Here is a 24,915-nt window from a genome sequence, read left to right as displayed (position 1 = left end):
TTTAACAACATGAACTTCAAACAACTTATGTGTGAACTCACCGGGTGATCCAACACGCCAGTCATATTTCTCTTACCAAATTGCCAGGGCAAAAGGACTGGACATCATCAGCTTCTCCACCACGTTCACTAGATTTTCTATTCCTTTGTGTGCATTTATCTGTTCGAATTGGAAGGTGCTTTCTAAACTGTGAAACACAGAGGCAAGACCTACATGAAACTAACCATCACACCTCAAAACAGCATCTCTAGACGCCTATCTTGTCCTCGAAAAAGGACAGCAACAATAGAATGCCCCAGCCGGTCAGCAGCCCCAAGTTCTGCAGCGCAAACATCAGCCATGGCCTCTTGCTGTCTGCATGGATCATGGAGGGGAGCTACAGATGAGATGAGAGAGAGATATAGTGGTATTTAGTGTCATTGGCTTATATTGTACAATTTAAAGATTCCTAAAAGGTCATCGGCTTCCATGTATGTTCCTTGGAAAAACTTTGTGTACAGAACCTTTACATTATACTGGGTGGTCATTACCATTACCATTACCATTAAAGAACCATCAATTGAAAGTTTCCTTATGAAGCCAAAACTGGCTCTTCTTTGAATTTTCCATGGCTTTTCTTGTATGTTTGTTCTTGAGGTCCAATACACATTATCTAAGCTGCTTACCCTCCAGGGCTGCTGGAGTCTACCCCAGTGGCCATTGGGTGGAAGGCAGAAAACACCCTGGATAGGTCACCAGTCCATTACAGGGCAGGCACATAAACATATACATTCCTAGGGACAATTTAGAATCTACAGTTTGCCTGACTGTGTGTGTTTGGACTGTGGGAGGAAACTTGAGCACCTGGAGGAAACCCACACAAACATGGGGAGAAAATGCTCCACATAGAAAGGATCCTGGTCGCCCAGGCGGGGGATTGAACCCAGGCCCTTCTTGCTGTGAACTGACAGTGCTACCCACTGTGCCGTACCATAAGCAATTGTAATTTTTTTCATGACCATTTTCCAACTTTTCTCTATCCGTTAAAATTAAACAGGCTGTTTTTGTTACTGTGCTTTTAAGTCCAGGCATTAATGGAAGTATATTACACACTGATGCAATGCTGGATAGGATGATTCCAGTTGCACTGGCTCCTTCCTAAAGGAACCTTTTAGAGAATATGGCACATTATGTCTGAAGAGGAAAGTCTCACATACCATATCTGCAAGCCCCACATAGAGGAACAGGCCAGTGGTCACTGCTGCTATCCACTCTTTGGCTACAGTATCTGTGGAGACTGAAAGTGCGATGTAGAGTCCGATAAAGGAGGTAAGAGCGCTCCCAACGTTCAGCAGCAGAGCCTTCTTCACCGATACTCCACAGTGCAGCAGCACAGCGAAATCACCTGGAGAGAATATTGTGAGAACATTGTGAGCGTCTCTGGAAATGGATTCTAAAGTGGCACTGAGACCACAGGACTCTTAAAAATAAAAGTATGTGAATGGATCTTGGCTTGGTGTAGAGTTCTAGGTAAAATGTTTCTTTAAAAGGTGCTTCATTTTTACGTATCTCACTTATAAAACTGTTCTTCAGAGGAATTAAAGTGGTTCTTGTATGGCATCGCTCCAGAGGCGGCTTTATGGCACCTTTATTTTTACAAGCGTGGGTGCAACATTGTCATTCTTTTTCAGCCTGAATAAATTCCTTTATTTAGACTCATGACTGGCTTGTGATTAATTCACACATACATGGTGCAGATTGGAATCTGAGTTTTTCATGTGGATAGCCATCAGAACTTTCATTAAGATCTACAGACATTGGGCTAGTTTAAGTTTAGGTTCAAGAGATTTATTGTGATATAGTTCAGGGGTTCTTAATCCCAGTCCTAGTGACCCCCCATGCATATTCTAGAGTGACCAGGGTTTGAAATAATATTAAAATTGAAAGAAGCGAGGAGAGGGTCAGATATGCATTATGTGGAAGTGCTAGCTGACCTAAACTAAAGTCTCTGTTATGATCTCATGCAGTCATATACCCACAATGCAAATTATGGATTTGTCATTTGTTTGCTGAACACAGGTTAATGTGTTACCAGTGAACATAAGGGAGATTTGGTGGAGCTGTTTTGTGCGGCCTTTGTGTTCATTTTTTTTAATCTGAGGGAAAAAGGGAAAAAGGGAAAATGCTCAAAGGATCTTTTCACCCTTGTCCCAAATACTTCAGTCTGCACTGCTTTCCTTGAAAACGAACACTCAAGAACAGTGCTTTTTGGATACATGACATCATAACGAAATTTGAAAAGGGAAGTGACATGATAAGTCAAAGCTCATAAACAGCTTCCACACTTGGCCAAATGTACCAAACTCACAAAGCAAGCGGTCTTGGGTTTAGAAAAAACTCATATCAAAATTCTTTTCACATCACAACAAGGGATAAAATGCATGGTCTTAGCCATTATTTCCAAGGTTCCGTTTGTGTGAGTTGTTCCTAACCGATGAGGAGAACAGCTTCACTTATTCCAAGTGTCCAAGTGTAATCCTGGACATGCTTTTTCTTACCCAGCTCATGCGGCAGTTCGTGGCACAGCACAGCCAGAGACGTGGCCAGTCCTGATCGCCAGGACAGTGAGAAGGCCGCCCCTATAGCCAGACCATCCGCGAAGTTGTGGATGCCATCGCTGATGGTGATCATGTATGGGAGTAGTTTTTGTTCTGAATTAGAAGAAAGAAAGAAAAGTTAGGCATGAATTGTACTGGGGAGATGTGGGATACATTCTTATTTTACATTTAGAAACATGTTTAATTGAATAATGTATTGAGTTTATAAGAACTAGCTATGTTAAACCTGAAACCTAGTTTTGTCAACAGTTTTAAGGTGATTATGACCAGGATTAAGGTTTGGATTTTGTTGTTGGGTTGAAGTTAGAGCGTTAGGTTTAGAATTAGGGAAAAGATGTGTGCAAATGTCAGTGTGAATGAGATATCATTTTCCTTCCATACAGTGATGTGATGATATTGATAGTGAAACACAATATCAGAGAGGGTAACTAAGCTATTAGGCTTAAGGAGGCAGATGTGATCTTGTAATGAGAATGTCTGGGGAGAACTATGAGACATTTTGGGCTAAAAGTGAGTGGAAATATAGAGTTATTAGGATAGGGGGAAAATGACTGTGAAATTTCGAAACCAATCCAACATCTCATGAAATCGGAGCTCAAACAAACCTCAAGCCTGTCGTTAGCACATGGATGTAATGTAAGTTAGCATGGCTGAACGGTTTCCTCAAAAAACTCAATGTGTGTCACACGTGCTGAGAACATGACATGCGGTAAAAATAACTATAACCTCTTGCAAGGGAAAAACAGTTCCATTAGCTAATGACAGTGTTTGGCTAGCTAATTTTTTTGGCTTGTGTTATTGATTGTACTTGACGTCAAAAGAGCACAGACTAGAGGTATTTGGGGTGAGTTTTACAGGGGATACAGTCTTGTTAGTGGTTCTTATATCATAATCAATGCCAAAAGTTTAACAGATTTTCTATCAGTGACAGGTGATCATGGTGGAAGGGGGTGAAACATGATAACATTGATTAATATAATTTTTCGGTAACACTTTCTATGAATGTCACCTTTGTAAGCATCTATAAACACATTCAGAACATGTTATAATGCATTCATAAGGCATTATAAACATGACTATAAATATTTATAAAAATGCATTACACGTTAAAGCCATGCTTATTATGCATTATGAATTGTTAACATAATACATTATAAGTACTGATCATAACAAGTTATAAGAGCTCATAAGTCGTATTTGTCCGCTCTAAGTAAAGTGAAGCGTACTGTACTAAAGCCTCCTCCAGTGTTCAGAGTGAGGCTACAAGTTGAAGTATTTACTGAAGGATTTACAGTAAACAGTAAAACATACACAGTAAACCACATTACAGGCTTCAAATGTCAGAGTTTAAACTAGTGCTGCCATCAGTGTTTTACCCAATGTGGGAAAGGTAATGTACACCACCGTTAGCTTGGTATTTGTCTTTACTTTATGCTCTCCAAGCTGGGACTGACTTCTTTGGCACTGACATTATAACATGTTATTAACACTACTTATAATGCATTATATTAACAATTCATAATGTATAATAAACATGGCTGTAAAGTGTAATCCAGTGTAATTCATTTTTATAAATGTTTATAATCATGTTTATAATGCCATATGAAGACATTATAACATGTTATAAAAGTGTTTATAGATGCTTACAAATGTGACATTCATAGAAAGTGTTACCAATTTTTCTTCTGCCTGCTGATGTTACGGTAATCAGAAGACGTTTTACAGGCTGGAAAAAGTATTCACTTTTTGATGGAACATTATAGGAAAACAAACTTTGGTCTTCATTCACTAATATCTTCCTTTTTTCTTAAACTTGTTCTTGAGAAAGGTCCTAAAAAAAAGTCTACATCAGATTCATGACGTGCTCTTAAACCACAGAACTGTTCACACCTTTGAGCTCTTGAGTGTGCATAGACCTGTTCTTACCTAACAACAAATCCCAAATAAGAAAACATTGGTGAATATCAGAATCTTTGTGAAAACTACGCAAATGGGTTTTAAGAAGAAATTTCTACTTAAGAATGGTGAGTGAATGAGGCCTATTGCCTTTTGAATGATATATGATGAATCATGCTTAAAATGACAAGGGGAATCAACTAGCAAGGTCTATGTTGATTCCTGGTTGTCTTTTCTAGGTGAAATGTCAAATAAAGACAAAGTGATTATCTACAGTGGACGTAAAATACAATTCTACTGGTAAAACGTATGTACATATTTACACTTTTGCCAAAGCTAACCTGACCAAAATGACCCCAAAAGCTTGTATTTTAATTTCCGACACATCTTCTTCTAACTGTTCTCATCTAATTGACTAGAACTGTCTCAGTGAGCTACATATATGAGCTGCTTTTGATACACTGTGGATCATGATGTGGATCATGTTGATGATGCAAGTTTTGTCCTTGTTTTTGTCCAACCCTCATCCACGTCCCCTGCACTTCACAAAACAAAGCTACGCCCATGGAGTTTATAAAGCCTTTCCCACTTTCTACCCTGGTGTGCGTGGAAAAACGAATGATTATGTACATATAATTAACTGCGGATGATTGTGTGCTCATTTTCCGGCACGCTAAGGGAGCTTTACAGCATGACTCAGAATGACTCGGCACTGGCAGTCACAGAGCTCACCTCTTGTGCGAAGGGCTGGTTCTGGGAAGGACTTAACATTGTTTTCCCCATCCACCTGCAAGCAAAAGCAAAGCAACACAAGACTGTTATTCACTCAGCAGGACCACTACCTGAGGACAAGATCTCAGACCCGAGGAGTGTAATTATTGCAGGGAAGGACACACTCTGTGAGTCACAGCAAGAGGAGCCAAAACAAGCAAGAGGAGCCTTATAAAGGACTTTTTGGGGTCATACAGTCATGGATTGCGCTAGTTGGACTTGTATTGAGTGGACAGATCTTTCCACTCATAAAAACATAAATGTTCCAAAAGCGTTTTTGGAGCAATGCTATAGAAGAGCCATTTTCCAGTGGACGGTTCTTTGAAGAAACCATTTTGTAGATGAGATGTCTAGGAATTAACTTTTCCTGAAGGACCTTCATATAATACAATGGTGGTTCTTCTATGGATTTGCTCCAAGAACACTTTTGGCATCTATAACTGAAAAGGAAAACTTTATACTTTAAGATGTTCCTGTGTGGTTCTTCTACAGCACTAGATCCAGAATATGTTTCACAGTTTACAATTAGGTTAAAAAAATGAGTTTTTAATTCTACATTTATGTTGATTTTTTCTGAAGGAAGTGTTTTCTGTGTGTACTCTGTCCCTGTTCATTTTCCTCTCCCTTGAAATTCCACAGATTCCATTTTGACATCAGCGTCCCCTTCTCCTTATCCCACTGACTCTGGGTCAAAGTTTTCGATCTCATATTTCTTCAGAATTAAGTGGTGTAGAGAGAAAGCCTTACCAGGTCAGCTTGTGAAGTGGACAACTTGTTCTTTCTCTCTCTCTGGTACATCTGCAAGACTTTGCCATGGTCACAGTGGTGTGGATCTCCTTCCTCCTAAAGGCAGCAATAAAAGCCACTATCAGCCTGTTCTGGCAACAGTTGCTCACATGCCTCTATGATCATGGCTGACAGCCAGATTTTTTCTTGTACAAACAATATATCAGTTCATGCTCTTACACCAGTGAATCTTTTTTGGACAAACATTTTCCCTTTATGAAACCTCATAAACCTCACAACAAAGCTGTAATCTGAGCTTTGGACAAAATAGGTCTGTAATGATTCTCCTTTATGGGACTTGTTCTGAACAACAAAGCAATTAGAAGTTTTCACAAATCACAACTGGAATCATACGACACGCACATCAGTTTTATTCCTCAAAATGTCCCTTTCAAGAAAGATTTTCCTGCTAGGAATTTTGGTTTCCATATTAGGCCATAAGTATCATCACTGTCACATGTCTTTAGGTCTTTAGGATGTCGAACACCTCATTAAACCAAGTGGTTTTATGTTTTTAATGCCGGTGATCTGCAATCAGGTGATCGCTGTTGTCGGAAGAAAACCTCGTATCTCCAAAATGGTAACTTTACAGGAAAAGGAAAAAACCTACTTCACTTTTAATGTAAGTCAATGGAACCAGACATTTTTCCAAGTCATTTTAGGTCATTTCTTCTGGTCCATTCATCATGTTTACACACAATGTAAAGGGTAACAGGCATTTTCAAATTATGCCAAAACTCAAAAACATTAAAAATGGAGATACGAGGTTTTCTTCCGACAACAGCGACATGAAAAATTTCAAAAGTAAACTATTTCTAAATGGAGATAGGTCCACTTACAAATGGGATGGAATGCATTTAGAGGTAGAGTTATGAAATAGTTACATGAATGCATTTGGCAGATGCTCTTATTCAGGACACTTTATGATATAATCATGTTACAGAAATAGATGAATGTAGCGTTAAGAGTCTTGCCTAAGGACTCTTATTTGTATATCATGGTGTTCTTGCCAGAATGGAGAATCAAACCCGAGTCTGCCATGGGAAAAGCAATTGCATTGCATTCTAATTTCAATATACATGTTAGAACTGTGTAATATGGGCAAACTACTCTATTGCAAATAAATTGTCACATATTATAATTATAATTGAGCTTCCTATACACTGAAAACACATCAGTGCCACTGCATTTACACTTAGCTAGTGCATGCATCTCATTTCTGGATAAGATTTATCTACATGGCATTTACACTTGACCAGATGGATAGAAATGCAATTTATGTCTATGCTGCCTTATAAGCTTTTTCAGAATGTCCTGACATGATGCAGGAATATTGTTGCACTGTTTGTTTTGTTGTTTATGATTAATTTCACCAATAAACACAAAAGGTTTCAACACTGGTGAGAGAGAAAAAAGTTGGTACTTTCACTGAACATTGGATTTCTTATGCGACCAATTGCAGATTCATTTGTCTGGGAGGAACACAGTCTGCCTGTACTGGCACAATTTGGTTTAGAAGGACTAATGATTACATTTGTGAGTTGAAGAAACACACGCATTTATATTTGGCTAAGCTGCAATCATCTCTAATGCAGCCTGGACTCCGGCTACACCTGGCATTAACATGTGTGCTGAGTGACAGTGCTAACTATAGGTGTGAATGGGGTCCAATGCTTCTCAAAGAGGTATTGTGATCTGATCATGCAAACCACCTTTCCGAGGTGTTCAGGGACACCAGGCAGCAGTTTAGTTTAAATTTTAAAGGCCCTGAATTTTAAAGGCCCCGGTCAACATCGACCTGATTAACTGCATCATCACAGCAGAGACAAAAGCAGCTGCATAGCTTCTTTTTTCATCTCTTCTTTTCTGTTTACTTTTGTAACAGCTCACATATTTCCACAAACAAGGCCTCCATGCACAGTGTGTCTGACAACACATGCACAGAGAAACTGACATAGTTAATTGTTTGTGGCACCCCTTCAAAGACATGAAGTAAGATCACGTGGTCACTGGAGACGTTTTCAAGACCCATGGGAATGCCAGGTGTAAACGGCTATACTTCTGGCTGTCCACTGGTAATCAGATCACTTGAGATGGATGTCAATACCAGGTATGCGCAAGGAATTCAGGCAGATCAAGACGCATGAAGTATCTAAGTCTAAGTCGGATCACAGTGTAAACAGGTCTATAATGTGGTTAAAGATTGTCCTGTTTTATTTTGACGCAGATTTTTTATGGTTGTTGAATCATGTGAATGACTTCAATCAGTTCATTCAATTACCCCCCACAAAATGTGATTTGGCTCAAGACACACAATAAAACATTTTGTTGATTTGTTTGAGCAGCCATCACCAACACTGGTCCCGGAGATCGACCTTCCTGCAGAGTTCCAACCACGATCCGTCACAACTGATCCATCTAATATGCCATTTTCACATTTCTTCATTTGTTCTGCTGGAAGTAGTTGTTGCAGGGTGAAGCTGCTTCCACCAAAGCAATAACAACAGCAACAATGACGAGTAGAGTGTGTACAGCTCACTCAAGTGTTCGAGTCTAAAGCAAAAACAACCTTATCTCAGTTTCAGTGGTTTGTCAGCTGATGATGAGCAGAGGAAAAATGAGTTTGTGCAGTTAATAAAGGAAGAAACTTTGTCATATGGAGGAAAAGAACCTCTGTGTCAGCATTTCAGCGCTGCTGACTAATGTTTACATGCAGTTTGTGCTTTAAAGTTGCTGCTGCAGCCGCTTTTAGAAAAAACAGTTAATTTTCTCCCTCAAAAGATGTCGGCATCCGAGAGAGTGAGTGCTCAGCGGGGAGCAGATGTTCGTTCACTGGAGCCGGTGTTTGTGTGCAACATTTACGGTGGCGCTACGGACCATGAAGACCAGGAACGCCCCCCTGCTGGACTGTACACTTTTTGCTAATTTATTGTTAGCGAACTGTTTGAACATTTCCAGCTAGTATGGCTTATCTAGTGTATGTAGGCGTGTTTAGCTTTTTGCTAACTAATTTATTGTTAGCGAGCTGTTTCAACAACTCCAGGCTTATGGCTTATCTAGTCTTTTGGTGACAGTTATTTTCACCTATCCATCATTTTATCACTCTGTAGACGTTAGCTGACGTTATCGTACTCTGACAGCTGTGAAGGAATTTTTCCATGTAGCATTTATATCCTTTATTTAGTTTGGACTCCCATATTGTTGTGTGTTTGGCCCTCCAACAATTCTGGACACATCCTCGAATTCCACGCAACTATGACAAAGATAAAGTGAGACACCTTTCTGCGGTGAGCTAAAGTGATATGAAGGCCTATATTTCTGAGGTTAATAACTGTCCATCAGGCAACAGCAGAACTTGTTTGACCCAGCGTTACGCACTTCCGGGTCTGTTACCTTCATCAGATGTTCTTAATTGGCTGCATTAGTGTTACGTAAGGGGGCATCACGTTAGAAGCATGTTGGAACTCTGCATGAAAGTACATCTCCATGAGCTACTGGGTTCGAGGCTCATTTGTGTGCTCCACACTTCTACAATATCAGTACTACAAAGACTGATAATTAAGGAATGATATATTAGGCAGCTCTGGCTTCAACTAAGACCGAATGTCAGTCCTGGGGACCCCACATTCTGCACATCTTTCTGCTTTCCCTCTAGCACAGCTAATGCAGTTCATTAAGTAATCTCATTAAGCACAAGTGTCTCATGTGCTGGGCCAGATGTGTTAGAATAAGAAAACTACAAATATGTGCAAAGCATTGGGTCCCAGGCACTGACCTTGGGAATCACTGGTTTAAGTAAATAAGCCTGCTCCTGAAGTAGATCAAATAGTTGGTAACTTACTCCGTGGTGATGTGGTTCGCTGTTTTTGCGCGTGATGATTGAGAAGATCTTCTCCATCAGGAAAAAGTAATAGATTCCTCCTAAAACCACCAGCAGCTTGAAGATATAAGTCGAGTCCTCCTCTGAATGGTCATGTCCATCACTCTGTCCCTCCCCGTGCACATGGAGGCCCAAAAACTGCACACATACACATACAAACAGGCACAAGGCCATCAAATCATAACCCTGACAATGCTATTAAATCCAACCAAAACTCTGCGTTCTCCCCAGATTCCCCCGGAAGCAGCGAAAAAGCAATTCCAGCCTTGGGTTCAATTAGAGCCTGCTGCCTTTTCGCCAGTTAATCCTGTTACTTCCCACTCAGGCTGCTGACATTGTGTGACATGGTGCCCGTTATGTTGTTATGACAAGCATCAGAACGGATGAAGTGGTGGAGGCGTTACTGCAATGAGTGCCAGCCCAGGGGAAATAAGCGGTAGGAGGTCTCACGTGGGCCCGTGACTGATTCTCCCATGTTCCACAGCAAAATGGGCCAGTGTAATGAGGCACAGGCCGAGCTTTTATGGGTTTAGTCCTACTAACAGTGAGTAGGATGGTATGAGTTGGTGGTTAGAAAAGAGCTTATGCGCTAACTATGGGTGGATTTGGAGGACACTGTAATGCGGTTCAATGCATTTTGCCTCCAATGCAAAATGATCTGTTTGACCTCCTAGATCCCCAATGGCATATACGCTGTAAATTCCTCTTCTTGCACTTTGTTTAACTGTTTCAGACGTAGTTAGTTCTAAACTTCCAATTGATAATGTATTTGTGTGTTGAAAGTAGAAGACAAGATATTATATTGGGATTTGAATTTGATGAAAAGTTTGATGAAAACTAAAAAACTGTTTGCATATTTGCCATCATTTCATCAGTGCAGCAAATGGGACAAAAGGCAGGCATTCATACTTGAACCTGTCAATCCAGAATGTAAACTGAATGTAGATAGAAAGCATTCTGTAACTATCAGTTTAATTCCTTATGTAATCATGTAATGGCATATGAATATGCATGGAATGTTAAATAAATCTATAGTAAAAGGAACATACTCTCTGTAGACCCTGTGGGTTAAATTACAGTCTTTTTTCGATGTAAAGCACCGCTTGGACCCCACTTGTAAGTCACTGACCGACTCACTTACTCACTCACATTTGGCAGGCCAAAGTTTCTCCACGAGGGGGCGCAATTAGAACTGATATAGCTTTAGGTGGTTTGTATCAATGACACCGTGTGGGCCTGTTTAGACTAGGTTACTTGCTGTCCTATTCAGTTAAATGTATCAGCCATAGCAAATTGTCACATTGTCAAATTGGGAATAAGACTGATGTAGATCTGAGCTTTGTTCTCACAACAGATCAACACACCAGAATGATCAAGTAATTCAATAAGAGCTGAATGTTACTGGGACAAATAACATTCATACAGACAAATATCAAAGGAAAACCCTGCAGTTTGTCGAATAGCCACTATTCACAAAGGCTCTAGAAGCATTCTGTCTACAGTATTAGAGTATGGTAGCTCATTAAACCTTTATGGTCCTTTTAACTTGGAAATAGATTCTGGATACAATACAAATTTAGAGGAAATGGTGTAAACAAGACCATAAAGGGACAACCTTCATCAGGAAGCTTTATTACTATGAGAGTGCTGTTCTCCTAAAAGATGAAGTGCTGGTGAGACTCAGACTCCTGCAACAGTTTAAGGGCAAATCAGACTGCTGTAAATGCTATATAGGAAAATATAAAAATGCATATTCAGCATATTCCAAAGACACACAATGACAAATGAGTTTCACAAACCCTAAAACTGTGCAAGTCAGCTGTCTTCACAAAGTACATTCCCTGGCCACTTTATTAGAAACCCCTTCACCTTGCTGGAGAAACTGTAGCCCGTCTGTTAATGCACAGTTTGTGTTAACCATCCTGTAGGTTTTCATCAATGGTCAGTTTCTGACCACTCTTGGCTGAACATTTTTGGATGGTAGACCACTCTCAACCTAGCAGTGACACTGATTTGAGTAAAAACCTGTGCTGAGAACAGTCCACCACCCAAAAATCTGCTCAACAGTGGTCTTGTGGTCAGAAACTGACCAGTGGTGAATGAGATGAGAGAGCGTGGAGGACAAAGAAGCAGATGGGCTAGAGTATGTTATTGTACATCTAAATATTCAACCTATAGGGTATGTGGAGCTCATAAAGAGGCCAATGACTTGGGCGGTGTTTCTAGTACAGTATATAAAAACTCTATATATTCTGGTCTGTGCTGTGTGAGGTTGCATGGGGACTCTCACCGTGGGCAGGAGATGCAGCAGTGCGTCACCGGTCAGTGAGCCCACAGCCAGGCTTATGCAGAACTGGATGCAGATTTGGAAGAGGTTGCTGCAGGAAGTACAAAGCAGCACCACAATCCCAAACATGGCCATAAGACAGATCACTATGTTGGCCAAGGTGGCGTACACATAGCCTGCGGAAGAGAGAGAGGAGAATTGACAGATGATGGAGAGAGAAGCACAGTAGCAATTATATTTAAACATCTGGATTGAAAACATCTGGATTGAATACTAATAAAAAACTTCAAGGTTTTCAATTGTTTTCCGACAGGATGTTCTAAACTCAGGTAAACACAATTGAAGATGATCACTTTCCTGGTTCCTCCCTTGTTAAACTGATCATGTTTCCAAGTGAATAAACAAAGTGAACAGTCAGCAGGAATGTCATTGGCATTATCTTTATAATGTAATTCCAAACAGGAACTTAATCATACTGTAATGTGTCACAGCACTTTAGAATTACATGACTCTAACCAACATTTTCTCAAAGTGCACTTTTAAAAAAAGTGTGTAAGGCTATGTTCACATTACCAGGCTGAAGGCGCACAAATCTGATTTTTTGCCCTAATGTGACTCAGATCTGATGTTTTCAGGGCTGTGTGGACACACAAATCTGATCTTTTCAAATCTGACCTGAGCCACTTTCATATGTGGTCCTAAATCAGATACGTATCCGATTCATGGCCATGCGACCTTAATGTGACGCTCAGATTGGAATTCATGTGCTTTTTTTCCACTGTGCATGCGCCATCATTCAGCGTTACCATGGCAGCAGTGCCGAACATAAGTTAAAGCCTGTAAACAGTGGAAAAGCAGCTCATCTCACCTTTTTCACCTTCGTCTCGCTCTAATAATGAAGCTGAGAGCTGATCAGAGTTAATTACCTTCTCAGTTAAGCTCGTTCTGCTCATTAGTTTGTTTGCTGATGATGCTCGTGACGTACGTGATTCATTCACGTGACGTTACTGAGTAGGATGTGCCTATGCGGGTCATTTCAGGACACCGGTTCGTTCACATTAATGACAGATTTGAGTCACTTACCTAAACGAGTGTGAACCATCCTGTCAGAGAGATCGGATTTGAGCAAAAAATCAGATTTAAGCAGCGAGGCTTGTAATGTGAGTGTAGCTTGAAAGGGTTCATTGGAGTAAAGCCACACAAAAAACACTTTTAGTTCCACATATAAGCTTTTAATGGATTATTTTTGTTTAAAGAACCTCCATATTATTTTAAAGCTCTACATCATCCCAGTATTTTGCAATTTGAGAGCAAACTCATATAAATTATAAATACATATGCAATGAAAAGAGCAAAATAGCACTAGTACTGCCTCTTTAATACCTCATGACAAGGCAAATTAGTAAAATTAGTAAATCTGCCCCATAGTCTTTATCTTGGGTTCATAGTATCTCGTAAATACTGTGGAGACTCACGCTCAGTGATGCTGAGGCTGTCGCCGGTGGGGTCTGTGGTAGGACCGGTCTCAACACAGGCTTTACTGAGGAGTTGCTGGATCAGGGCGGGGCTTAGCTGGGTGAACTGATCTCTGCTGAGTCCTGAGCTGTTCAGCTGGTAGATCCTCAACAGCTCCTGTGCACTGAAACACATCTGCAGACAAAATGGATTTTTTTAGAAATAAAAATGTATAACAACAACACTTTCACTGGCCACTTTATTGGAAACACCAACCTTGTAGCTCCCCTTTGCTGGTGTACAGTTGACTGTAGCCCTTCTGTTGATGCACTATTTGTATGTCATCTTCTAGCCCTCAGTTTCTGACTACAGAGCTGCTCTTACCTGGGTGGTGCACTATTGTCAACCTGACGCGTGGAAGCACGAGGAGGGTGTTGTGGATGGTAGTGTATATTAAATGTGATATGAAAGTAAATTAGGATCAGAACGGATGACAGCATGCAGTTCCATTAGATGATAATCATGCAGGCCGTGCTAGACTTGGTAAACATTTTGACTGCACCACTGAGGGCTGTTTACACAGACTGCAAATAACATATTCCCAAATTTAAACACAACATTAGGCCGACTTAGACTTTAAGCACTCATCATGGACTGGGTGGAAGATGGCATGTGTGAGACTCCATTTAACACGCTTAAACCGTGATTACTGAAGACGGGTGAAATTGAGTTCTTCCTATCAAACCACTGCATCCATCCACACAGATCAGCCTCTGACACTCCATGTCAGAATATTAAACGTAATTTCTTCCTCTGCCAGATGACTGGCACCCATGTGAAGTGTCTCCACTAAACGATGGTTTTGCCCTCCGAGGCCTCAACGAAGCGCATTTCATTTAGCTTTCTGTCGTGCATGGAAATTTCCCATGTGGTTGTGCATATGGTTTAAAGTGCCTTTTTCCATAGTGGACCCTGGCCACTGATCTATAACCAGACATTTCTTATTATAGCTAAGCAAATCAGATAGATCAGCATAGCTGGGTTTGCTTGCATTAAAGAAAATGCTGCTTTGATTTTTTTTTAATCAAATGTGTGCATCAGTTCCACATGAATAAAATGGTAACACATTACTGTAGGGCAGTGCTCATTGGTCTACATGACACCTACATAATATTGCTGTCGGGATCTCGATTTTTGTCATTTTTCATGTTTTGACATAATTTGAAAAGACCAGTTGCCCTTTATGTTGCATCAGTTCATGATGAATGGACCAACGGAAAAGGTTCAAAATGACTTGGAAAAAATGATTTCTCCATTGACTTCCATTAAAAATAAAGAATGTTTTCCTTGTCCTATAAAGTTACCATTTGGAGATACAAAGTTTCGTTCCAACTGATATAAACTTGCATTCACTTTCCAACAGGTAACATCTTTCTACTTTTGTCATCATATCTATGTCAGTAACCCATTTTTTTCTGACACTGGGTTGTTATTTTTTTTGGGTGAAATGACATAGCATGTTATAACAACTGACTTTGTAGCTTAGTGTGGATAATGCTGATGATGTTTCTTACAAATCTAACAAATGTTAAAAAAAAAACCTCACTTCATCCAAGGGCCACAGATAGTGCTCACTTTTGTTCAACCAGCCTGACTTGACAAGCTATGTCCTGTTATCAGCATTATGTCACTGTGATCTTCACTGACCTAAGTCCATGTCACTTCACCCCAGAGAAGGTGATAACAAACTAATATCAGAAAAAAAATCATATTTTATAGATGTTATGTGAACTTGACATCAAAGTTGGCAAATGCAACCTTTATGACAAAAGTGTTACCAATAAAACAAATTACATCAGCAGTTATTGCTGAAAGTACACTCTTAAAAACAAAAAGTGCGACGAAGTGTTCTTTGGTTAATGCTACCGAAGAACCACTTTTGGTTCCCAAAAGAACCGTGTTTGAACACAAATTAATGAGCGTAAATGGTTCACAGAACCTTTATATAATGGGAAGGTTCTATACCAAATTAATTACGAGGAGGTTCTTTAAACTTTAAACTGTAAAGAACCATCCACAATAAGGTTTTTTTAGAGAACCAGAAGTGGTTCTTCTATGGTATTGCTCAAAGAACCCCTTTCTTGCACTTTTATTTTGAATAAAGACAGTAACTCTTAAAAATAACGGTTTCTAATTGGTTCTTGGCTTGGATGCATGGATCTAGGAAAACTGGTATAGAACCTTTGTGTGGAGGCTCTCGGTTATTTACCCTTCCACGTCTCATTTACAAAAATAAACTATCAATTGAAAAGTTTTAGAGCTTTAGAGAAACAAAGCTCTTTTATGGCAGAGGTGTTTAAATCTCGACCTTCAATCCAGTCTCCAGTCCTGGATTTTGTAATGACTGGTAGGTATAACACTAAATGGCTAATCAGTTACATTTACAGTTCAATTAACTACAGTGATTACAAAACCCAGGACTGGAAACAGGATTCAAGGTCGGGATTTTGAAGATCTCTATCTCTCGAATGATCCCTTTTTGCGGACTTTTATACATTTCATTTAAGTAAAGTGTATCAGGTAAATCCAGTGCACTATTTTGAGTGTGGCTTCAGCTGGCCATGATGGCTGATGGCGTAGAGTAGGCTAAGAGGCAACATTGATGGAGCCAAACGGCCTGGATGTAATTGCCCTGGTAGCTCAGTAATTACCCCGTCCCAGCTGCTGTTGGAGAGTTGAGACTCCTCGTGACTGTGCCTGAGGCCCTCTCCACCATCGTGGACCTCCTGACTATGGTCATGGTCATGGTCATGGTCATGATCACTGTTCCCTGTCATGTGACCCAGGTTCAGAGCATTCATCAAATTATCGAGGTCTGTATCAAGATAAATTCAACAGATATGAGCCAATAAAACACTGTCAATTCAAACTGTGCAGATATACACATTAACATAAAAGAGAAATTATGGAACATATTAATGATTATATTAAATGAGAGCTAGAAATGTTCAAGGTTTCAGTAGGGTTATTGACTAGCCTTAGCTAGCTAGCTAACAGGCATTTGTATAAGCAAAAGCTTTTGGTTTATTGAAGAGTCATGATTCTTATCAATATAAAATGACAACATTTGAATCAATTATTAACAAAGAACATAATAGCATTTGCTATGGTTAGTTAGCTAGCTAGCTGACTGTTTGCTCAGGTTGGAAGATGGACTGTGAAAATAGTATCTATTACATGATGTTGCCTCAGGGAAACATAGTAATTTTACTCACTTATGAATAACACAATACATATTTAATGATGATGAAAGGTTTGATAATGAAGGGAAAGGTTAAATATGTATGTTGCCTTTAGGCAACACTGTGCAACAATGGAATATATATAGCTAGTTGTTTTTATTTATTTTTTTTTATTTATTTATTTTTTTTGGCTAAGATGTGTTACCTAGCCAGCCGATTGCTTGCTCAGGTTGGAAGATGAATTGTAAAACAGTTAACCCTCTATTTAACAATGTTGCCTCAGGGAAACCAATCCACTTTCCTCACTTTACCATTACATGATACTTAATTAATGATGAAAAAAGGTTTAATGATGAAGGGAAGGGTTAAATATGTATGTTGCCTAGAAGCAACATTGTGTGACAGTGCAAATATATAGAGAAGAACACCTCAGTTACTGTCTAGTTTTTCATTTCCAAGATTTTATACAAGGTTGTTTTTGTTTATAACATTTGCAATATTGGTGGCCAGAGGCCTGTTTCTGTCAATTCCATCACTAAGCATTGAGCATACACTCTATATGTTTTACTAGTGTCATCAGCAGCTTAATTTAGAAAATTCTGATTAGTTGAACAGTAATTGATTTTTTGAATAGCTTACCATGGTTTAAACCATTATTTGTGCTTTTAAATGATTAGTGTGCAAAAAAAATGGTAATCAACGTTCTTTGAAAAAAAGAGAAGGATTTTTTTTATTACATTTTTAAGTCAACAAATTGTGTAGTTTCTCCATTTTGTTCTAAAAATGTAGATAAAAATATCCTGTTTTTTATGTGATACACTGTATTATTTCTTTCCTTTGATATACAATGTTACCTCAAGACAACATGCCCCAAAAGAACTCCCTCATTATTTAAAATAATGCTTTTGATTTTAATAGCCAGGTCTAGTTTAGGCAAGAAAAGTCAATCAAACCTAATTTAAAACATTGCTCTCATAATGCATGCAAAAGAGGAAGAAGTTGAATATTTTGTTAAATTACATATTAATTAAAGTAATAGAAGCAGAATTACTATGATTTCATTATATACTGTTACTGCACTCATACTAAACAGAGGCCCACTGATTCCCAAAGATGATGAAGCCACCACAGTGATGCCAGCGCAGCAGTGAGCAGGTGTAATTAGCTGCATCATTCCTGTCAATGACAGGGTGCATTGCTCTCATTCAGCATCATGCAATTTACTGCGTCACTGTCCTACCTGTAACTGTGAAGTTGCCTGAGCTGAAGTGGCTGAATATGTAATCCAAGAAGAACTCCTTGTCTGGAAGGCTTTGAGCCGTCAGGCAGTCTCCCCGCAAGACGTGATAGATTATAATGCCCAACACCGCGTCCAGGTCGGTGTGTTGGTCAGCTTCTTGATGGTCTTTGTCAGTCACATTGCTCTCTTGTAGGATGTCAGTCAGTGAGAGACAGGGCTGCAGAAGTGATACAAAAAACACCGCCGTCAGCGCTGGGTGTCAATCATTTGTCATTCCACATTCTGCAAGTTATCTGACGGGTTGTACTGTCAGTTTTTGAGTTTTAGATTCTGATGTGGACACGTCTCTGGTTTACTGTCATACTGAAGCTGAATCTTAATTGCTTTTTACAGTTTTATACAACTATGATTTGATTTCACTTCTCACAAAACAAAAGTTTTTAGATGTGTTGATTCAACTCTTGAGACTGATTTATTCCCTTAAATGGCCAGGACTTCTATCAGGACACACTTCTATAACATAAGAATAGCACCACCCGTTTGCATCGAAGTCCCTGTAGTTACTGAATAATAAGCCTTAGTCTGTAATAAGCCTGGGATTTTAAGTAGTTATTTCAGGTATCTTTGGTTTCCTTTGAGAAGTGGAGGCAGGTTTATATGTTTGTATATATACACTGTTTAAAGTACAAATAATAAATAAATAATAATAATAAATAAATAAATAAAGGTGCCAGAAAGTGTTCTTTGCATCACAAACCACTTTTGACCATTCATTAGTTTTATAGCGAATGTGCTAGCTAACTAGCATAACTAACATCCCACTGATGTTTTAGTAGTTTTAAAGGAATGTGATATGTTAACTTACTATGACTTCAGCACGATTAGTTAAACGCTTCCGCTAAACTAGCTAAATTAGCTGTATTAGCTAAATTAGCTAAATTAGCACACTTGCCATCCAAACTATACGCTAGCCAACCATTAAGGTTGTTTTGCCGAGTCACTAGCTGCGTCCCAAAGCCTAGGCTGCAGCCTCGGCAGGGCGGGTCCTCGGTAGGACTGTCTTATGTAGTACGATAAACTAAATATCGCTGTTGTCAGAACAAAACCTTGTATCTCCAAGATGGTAACTTTACAGAAGAAGAAAAAAACCTACTATACTTTTACTGTAAGTCAATGGAACCAGATATTTTTCCAAGTAATTTTGGCCTGTTTATTTTGGTCCGTTCATCATGAAATTTACGCACAGTGTAAAGGACAACAGGAATTTTCACATTATAAAAAACTGCAAAAAGGTTCTGAAAATTTCTGATTAAAACCTGATATATGGACAAATGCTTGAATCAGTCATTTTACACTTTATAAAATAATGAAGACGAATTTAAGGATTCTGCTCCAACGGCTCTGTTTTCGTGGTGCTGTTTTTTCCCTTTGTGTCATTTGTGCACAGAGAACTATGGGTAACCGAAGGCCTGGACGGACACATCTGTTGCATCCTCAAATTCACTCAGAAAAAGGCTGCATTTCTAGGTTCTTCACACTCATCTTTTTTTCGTACATGGTTCTTAAATAATTCTTGGTTTGGACATAAGGTTCTAGAAGAAACCTTGATATTGGTATAGAACATTTGCAATATGGCAAGGCTGTTTGAATTTTAAAAAGGTTCTTCACACTTATTTACAAAAGAAGTTCTTTAGAGGAGAATCAATTGAAAGGTTCTTTGAGGAACCAAAAGTCATTGTTCTGTTGCATGGCTCCAAAGAACCCTTTCTGGCACCTTTTGGCACCAAATTCTAAGAGTCTAGGGTTTTTCTGCATATATGGAAATGTTTAATCTCAGTGAGGTTCTGCTGATTAAATGATGAATAAACATGTAATAAACGAATAAAAATACTTGTACTTACCTCATCATGCTGGTCAGGGAGGTAATACTCTTCCATATCATGAAGCAGTTTCTCCAAACCTTCTCTTCCCAGGCTGACCCCTTCCTCATGGCTGTCACCGTGGTCATTGTGGGCTAGGATTGATTGGATGAAGTGGTCCGTCTCCTGCGCCCAGCGACCCTCCAGGATGGCCGTGCAGGTGTTTATAGGTGAGCTGAGGAACAGACAGCACCCGGCAGCCACCTTGAAAAAGCCTTCCGCCTGCAGACCGCTGGAGCTGGTGTAGTTACTGACCAACTGGCCTACGTTCTCTTCCAGCAGGGACTACAGACACAACCACAGGAGAGAATGTTACATTTAGTGGCTTCAGCTTTTAGGACAATCTGTCATAATACTGTACAGTTTTTATGACAAGATGTTGGAGAGGCTGAATGACCAAAGGAGGTCAAGTTTTCTATGAGCAGATTTAAACAGAAAGACCAATAGTTTCACCATAGATGAGGTGAGAGTCATGGAGCCAGTGGTCTTATCTTATTTGCCCTGAGCTTTACATTATGTTATCGTACAGAGAGTCAGGAAAACAAATGACCAGCATGCAGTCCGTCACTATAGAGAAACCGTCTGGGAGTTCTTTAGTGGACATGAAGCTTTCGTGTTGTGTTAAACATTAAGGTTCCTAAATGGTTCTTGGCTTTGAAAAGTTGTTCAAGGAAAATATTTGGTACACTATTTAACCCCTTAACAAGCAAAGTTTTATTAGATTGCATTGAAGTCCCTGTAGTTACTGAATAATAAGTCTTAGTATGAGATAAACCTGGATTGTTAAGGGGTTAAAAAGGGTTCTTCGAGAGTTCCTTAGTAAAGGCAATGGTTAGATAAACTGTGCAAGACAGAGACCAAATTTATTTACCTCATTTATTTCAGCATTTTTGTTGTTTTTCAGTTTTTGACATGATTTAAAAATGTCTGTTGCACTTTACATTGTGTGTAAATTTCGTTAAGAATTAACCAAAAGAAACGGCCCAAAATGACGTGGAAAAAAGTCTGGTTTCATTGACTTACATTAAAAGTAAAGTATGTTTTTTCCATCTCCTGTAAAGTTACCATTTTGGAGATATGAGGTTTTCTTCTGACAACAGTGATATACTTAACAACTAAACATAATTTCATCCACAACTAAATAGAATTTCTCCATTTTCAGTTTTTAGTGTGTCCACTCTGCCTTTATTACAACTTCCATTCTTTTCAGGAGACTCGCTTTCAGTTTTTCAAAGAAATCTGCAGGGATGTTTTTCCACAGATCAGTCTCAGAAGTTGGTTGCATTTTCTGCTTATCACGATCCAGGTGATCTCAAACACATTAAATGATGCTGAGGTCTGGACTCTGGGGTGGTCAGTTCATTGTTCTGAGAACACAGAAGCTTCTTTATTTGATTTATCTGTTTCCTTTTCTCAGTAAGAGCTTCTTGAACAGCTACACATGCTTTCAGACCTATAGCACTGAGTTGTTTCCTCACAGTGGAAGGATGGACAGAATCACCTGTGGATTTTTTCAGATCTGAAGCCAGAGTGGAGCTTGAATACAGTTTTGGTCTACCAGGTCTTGCACAGTTTCTAGGAATCCCATTGTCTATATCTATGTATTTTCCATATCTCCTCAGAAACATCTCCTGAAAAATGAAATATTTAATGGCTTTTGACTAGACATGAAATGAATGAAGGGTGGGCTCTGCCTTTTGCATAGCATTGTGAGGACCATGATCACTGAAAGAACCATATCACTGATGTCAGAACAAAACCTTGTATCTCCATTTTTGTCGTTTTTCTGTTTTTGACATAATTTGAAAATTTCTGTTGCCCTTTAGATTGTATGCAAATTTCATGATGAGCGGACTGAAAGAAACAGCCCAAAACTACTTGGAAAAATGTCTGGTTCCATTGACTTACATTAAAAGTAAAGTATGTTTTTTCCTTCTCCTGTAAAGTTACCATTTTGTAGATATGAGGTTTTGTTCCAATGGCAGCGATATGAATCCATAACTAGCTCTTCTCTATGATGAAGAAAATGTATATATTCTTAGAATATTAGAGAAAAATTTTAGAGAATGGTTCGAAGTCTCTCTCTTTTTGGCACTAGAACAAAGAATGCACAGCACCTTTAGACTCTTAAGGTAAATGCTGAGGTTCTCATAATATTCAATCAGAAGTGGTTCTTTAGGAAACTATTCATTGTAGCATTTCTCCAAACAGGTCACCTCTATTAAAAATATAAGTCATGTTCTCTCTTTTTATTTTAATGCGTAGTACAGTGAATGAGGTAGAACAATGAATTTGTACTTTTGAAATTAAATTCAGTGCATATCTGTCTTTTGGTAGTTTAGGAACATGTCTCTGTTCTGTTTCCCTGTAATAAAGCTCGTGCCCGTCTCTGACCCCTTCTCATTTCAAACAATTAAGTACTTCAAATGAGTCATTGTTGGTAAAAAAGGCCCTGCTGAGCAGTTCCTCAAAGAGGCCTTTATTTCTTCCAGAAGCCCCTTTCATTTTCAGAATGATTCCACCAAAAGACCTTTTATATCATGTTTTTGTTCAGCTCTTATACCTGAGACAAAGTCCAGTGGAGAAAACAAGCAGAGCAGCCACGAAGTAAAAGAAGGAGAAAAGAGCAAAGGGTTAGCTTTACTCTTCAGGGTTTTTAATGCATTAAGGAAATAGAGGAAATTAAGGAAATTTAAAAAGACATCTTGAAAACGTTTAACTTACATAAAAACGTTTCAAACAGAGAAAAACAATTTAAAAACCGGAAAACGAAAAAAATTGAAAACATAAAAATAATACATTTAAATAAATAAATACTTGAACGATTTTTTGATCACAAAATCAAACTCTTGTTGTTCCCAGCTTTTGTTTTTATCCTTTTTTTTTCCTGTTTTTTTTTTTTTTTACGATTATAATGTGAAGTGAACAGGTTTCCCAATAATATTTTTATATTATTTTTATATAAATGAAAATAATATAAAAAATAATAAAAAAATAAAAGATAAAGCTAGAAAAATAAAAGATAAAAAATCAAATTAAATCATGATATTTGAACGACCTAATAACTTTTAGCTTAGATTGTTTTTATTTTTGCTTCGTGTTTTAAGAATTCAATCAGTTACGTAAGAAAACTTTTTAAACTCTTGTTGCACGAGCCCGATTTTAACCAGCGATTCATTTCGGTCAAAAGAGTCCAGAATTCCACACAAACAACTACAGCTTTAACACCGTTACGTGTGTGTTTACTGTTTATATGTTAAGTATAAGAAACCGTCTCGTCTTTCAGGCGCTCTGCTCTCGGCCGGTGTAGCACACGGACCCGTGGCAGGGGTGGCGCTGGACCTCGACCCCAACCGAGAGCAGCCTGCAGAAGTGGCGTTGAATAAAAAAGCCGTACCTTTTCACACGACACATCGGCCCATTGCACACGTTTCTCCAGCAGCTTGAAAAAGGAGCGGACGGCGCTTTCACTCAGGTCGTCTTCGCCCGGGGACAGCAGGCTGACCACCTTCCCGTATGCGTCCAGTCTGGCGCCGTGCGACTCAGAGCAGCACGCGAGGCAGATCAGAAAGACGAGAAGAACTCTGCTCCGGTTCTCCATCGGGCTGTTCAAGTAAACACAACAAACAAACCAAAAGACTGGCTGGAGGCTTTGAGTGGTGGGAGCAGTTTCTGGTGGAAGTGCCACCTTCTCCGTGCACGTTCACTGGTTCTTAAAGGTGCTTCCCAATAGAGAATATACCTGCTCAGGTAGAGACTCCTCGTGCCCTCTCCACTCGATCCTGATTGGTCCCCGGCTTCACTACGTCTCATCAAAGCAGCAGTTTGTTCCCTAAGCTTTGCCCGGATGGGGGGCCTGTCTTAGCTAACATCTCTCTTGCTAACTCCTAGAAGCTCGTGCAGCCAGCTTTCCAAGCACGTGCTTAAACATTTTTTTACATTAAATTAAAGCACTGAGTACCATTTGGAATAAGCTGTGTAGAAGTGGGTAATAAACAAGTGTGGCCACTCATGGTGATGTGAATAGGCCTTTATAGGAAGACACTGTCTACTGAGGTGATGGAAGACCCTCAATAGGCCAAAATAAGCCTAAAAGACCCTTGATAGCCATTTCAGTTTGTTAGTTGATTGATAGATATTTTGTATCCTCACCACACAAAGCACAACCTACTAGGCATCCCTTACTTATGCTTATGATTGTTGTATTTTTTATCATATTTAAGACAAAATGAGCTATAACAATATCTTTTTTCTCCATTTTTATCCTTGTCTGTCATGCCGTGTGGACGTACAGCATCAAAACAGCGTGACCTCTGACCTTTCTTCCAGACTGTGCTCCTGAAATACTCCCTGCAAATACATGAGAGCATCTCTGATTGGATGAAAGCCCTTAGTTGCTGATCTGAGGTCAGCTAACTGTACCAAGTCCTAAGCACAAGCATTATGTGATTATAAAAAGAACAGCAAAACTGGCCTCATATCAGCATAAAGGGCAATCTCTCCCAACACTGCACCAACCTCCAGCGGCTGAATCAGCTGTTACAAAGCTATAGCAGCAGAGTTTTGCTACAAGTTTACCGGTCAGCGTTTTCTAGAAAGTGAACGCCTTTACACTATAGGCTGCTACAGGACACAGGTGAATGTGTGACCTATTTCTCTGGTGTTTGAAGCTCAGAGTAGAAAAGGCCTGAGCAAAAGCAACAGCTACTCAAGCTCCACAGTTCCTCAGCTTGAAAGTGTGAAAGTGTGCTGCGTCATCAGAACACGTTTTTCTTAAAGCGCGGAAACTTACCATCTCTATTCGTCAATTACATTCACTGGTCACTGTGTTAGAAACCCCTA

At 39.3% G+C, this 24,915-nt stretch overlaps 1 protein-coding gene across 1 annotated transcript; it reads right to left on the bottom strand.

The window, feature by feature from the left end:
• On the bottom strand, nucleotides 1-23,825 carry slc39a4 (solute carrier family 39 member 4). The gene is made up of 12 exons (XM_036567537.1): nucleotides 23,471-23,825; nucleotides 20,056-20,358; nucleotides 18,155-18,371; nucleotides 16,384-16,547; nucleotides 13,693-13,867; nucleotides 12,221-12,393; nucleotides 9,892-10,068; nucleotides 6,012-6,107; nucleotides 5,226-5,280; nucleotides 2,538-2,690; nucleotides 1,197-1,384; nucleotides 1-376 (listed from the first exon to the last, which is right to left on the bottom strand). The coding sequence occupies exons 1-12, from the start codon at nucleotides 23,672-23,674 to the stop codon at nucleotides 248-250; spliced, it is 2,034 nt and encodes a 677-aa protein (XP_036423430.1). The 5' UTR covers nucleotides 23,675-23,825; the 3' UTR covers nucleotides 1-247.
• Nucleotides 23,826-24,915: the final 1,090 nt, after the last annotated feature.

The sequence above is a fragment of the Colossoma macropomum genome, unplaced genomic scaffold (genome assembly GCF_904425465.1).
Source record: "Colossoma macropomum unplaced genomic scaffold, Colossoma_macropomum, whole genome shotgun sequence".
Lineage (NCBI taxonomy): Eukaryota > Metazoa > Chordata > Actinopteri > Characiformes > Serrasalmidae > Colossoma > Colossoma macropomum.
Note: the sequence above shows the minus strand (reverse complement) of the source record. Positions and strands in the feature narration are given on the sequence as shown.

Coding starts and splice junctions, on each gene's coding strand:
- slc39a4 (XM_036567537.1), bottom strand. CDS start 23,674: ATGGAGAACCGGAGCAGAGTTCTTCTCGTCTTTCTGATCTGCCTCGCG. Junction 20,359..23,470: donor CCGATGTGTCGTGTGAAAAG/GTACGGCTTTTT, acceptor TTGTGTCTGTAG/TCCCTGCTGGAAGAGAACGT. Junction 10,069..12,220: donor TGCTGCATCTCCTGCCCACG/GTGAGAGTCCCC, acceptor GTATGTGTGCAG/TTTTTGGGCCTCCATGTGCA.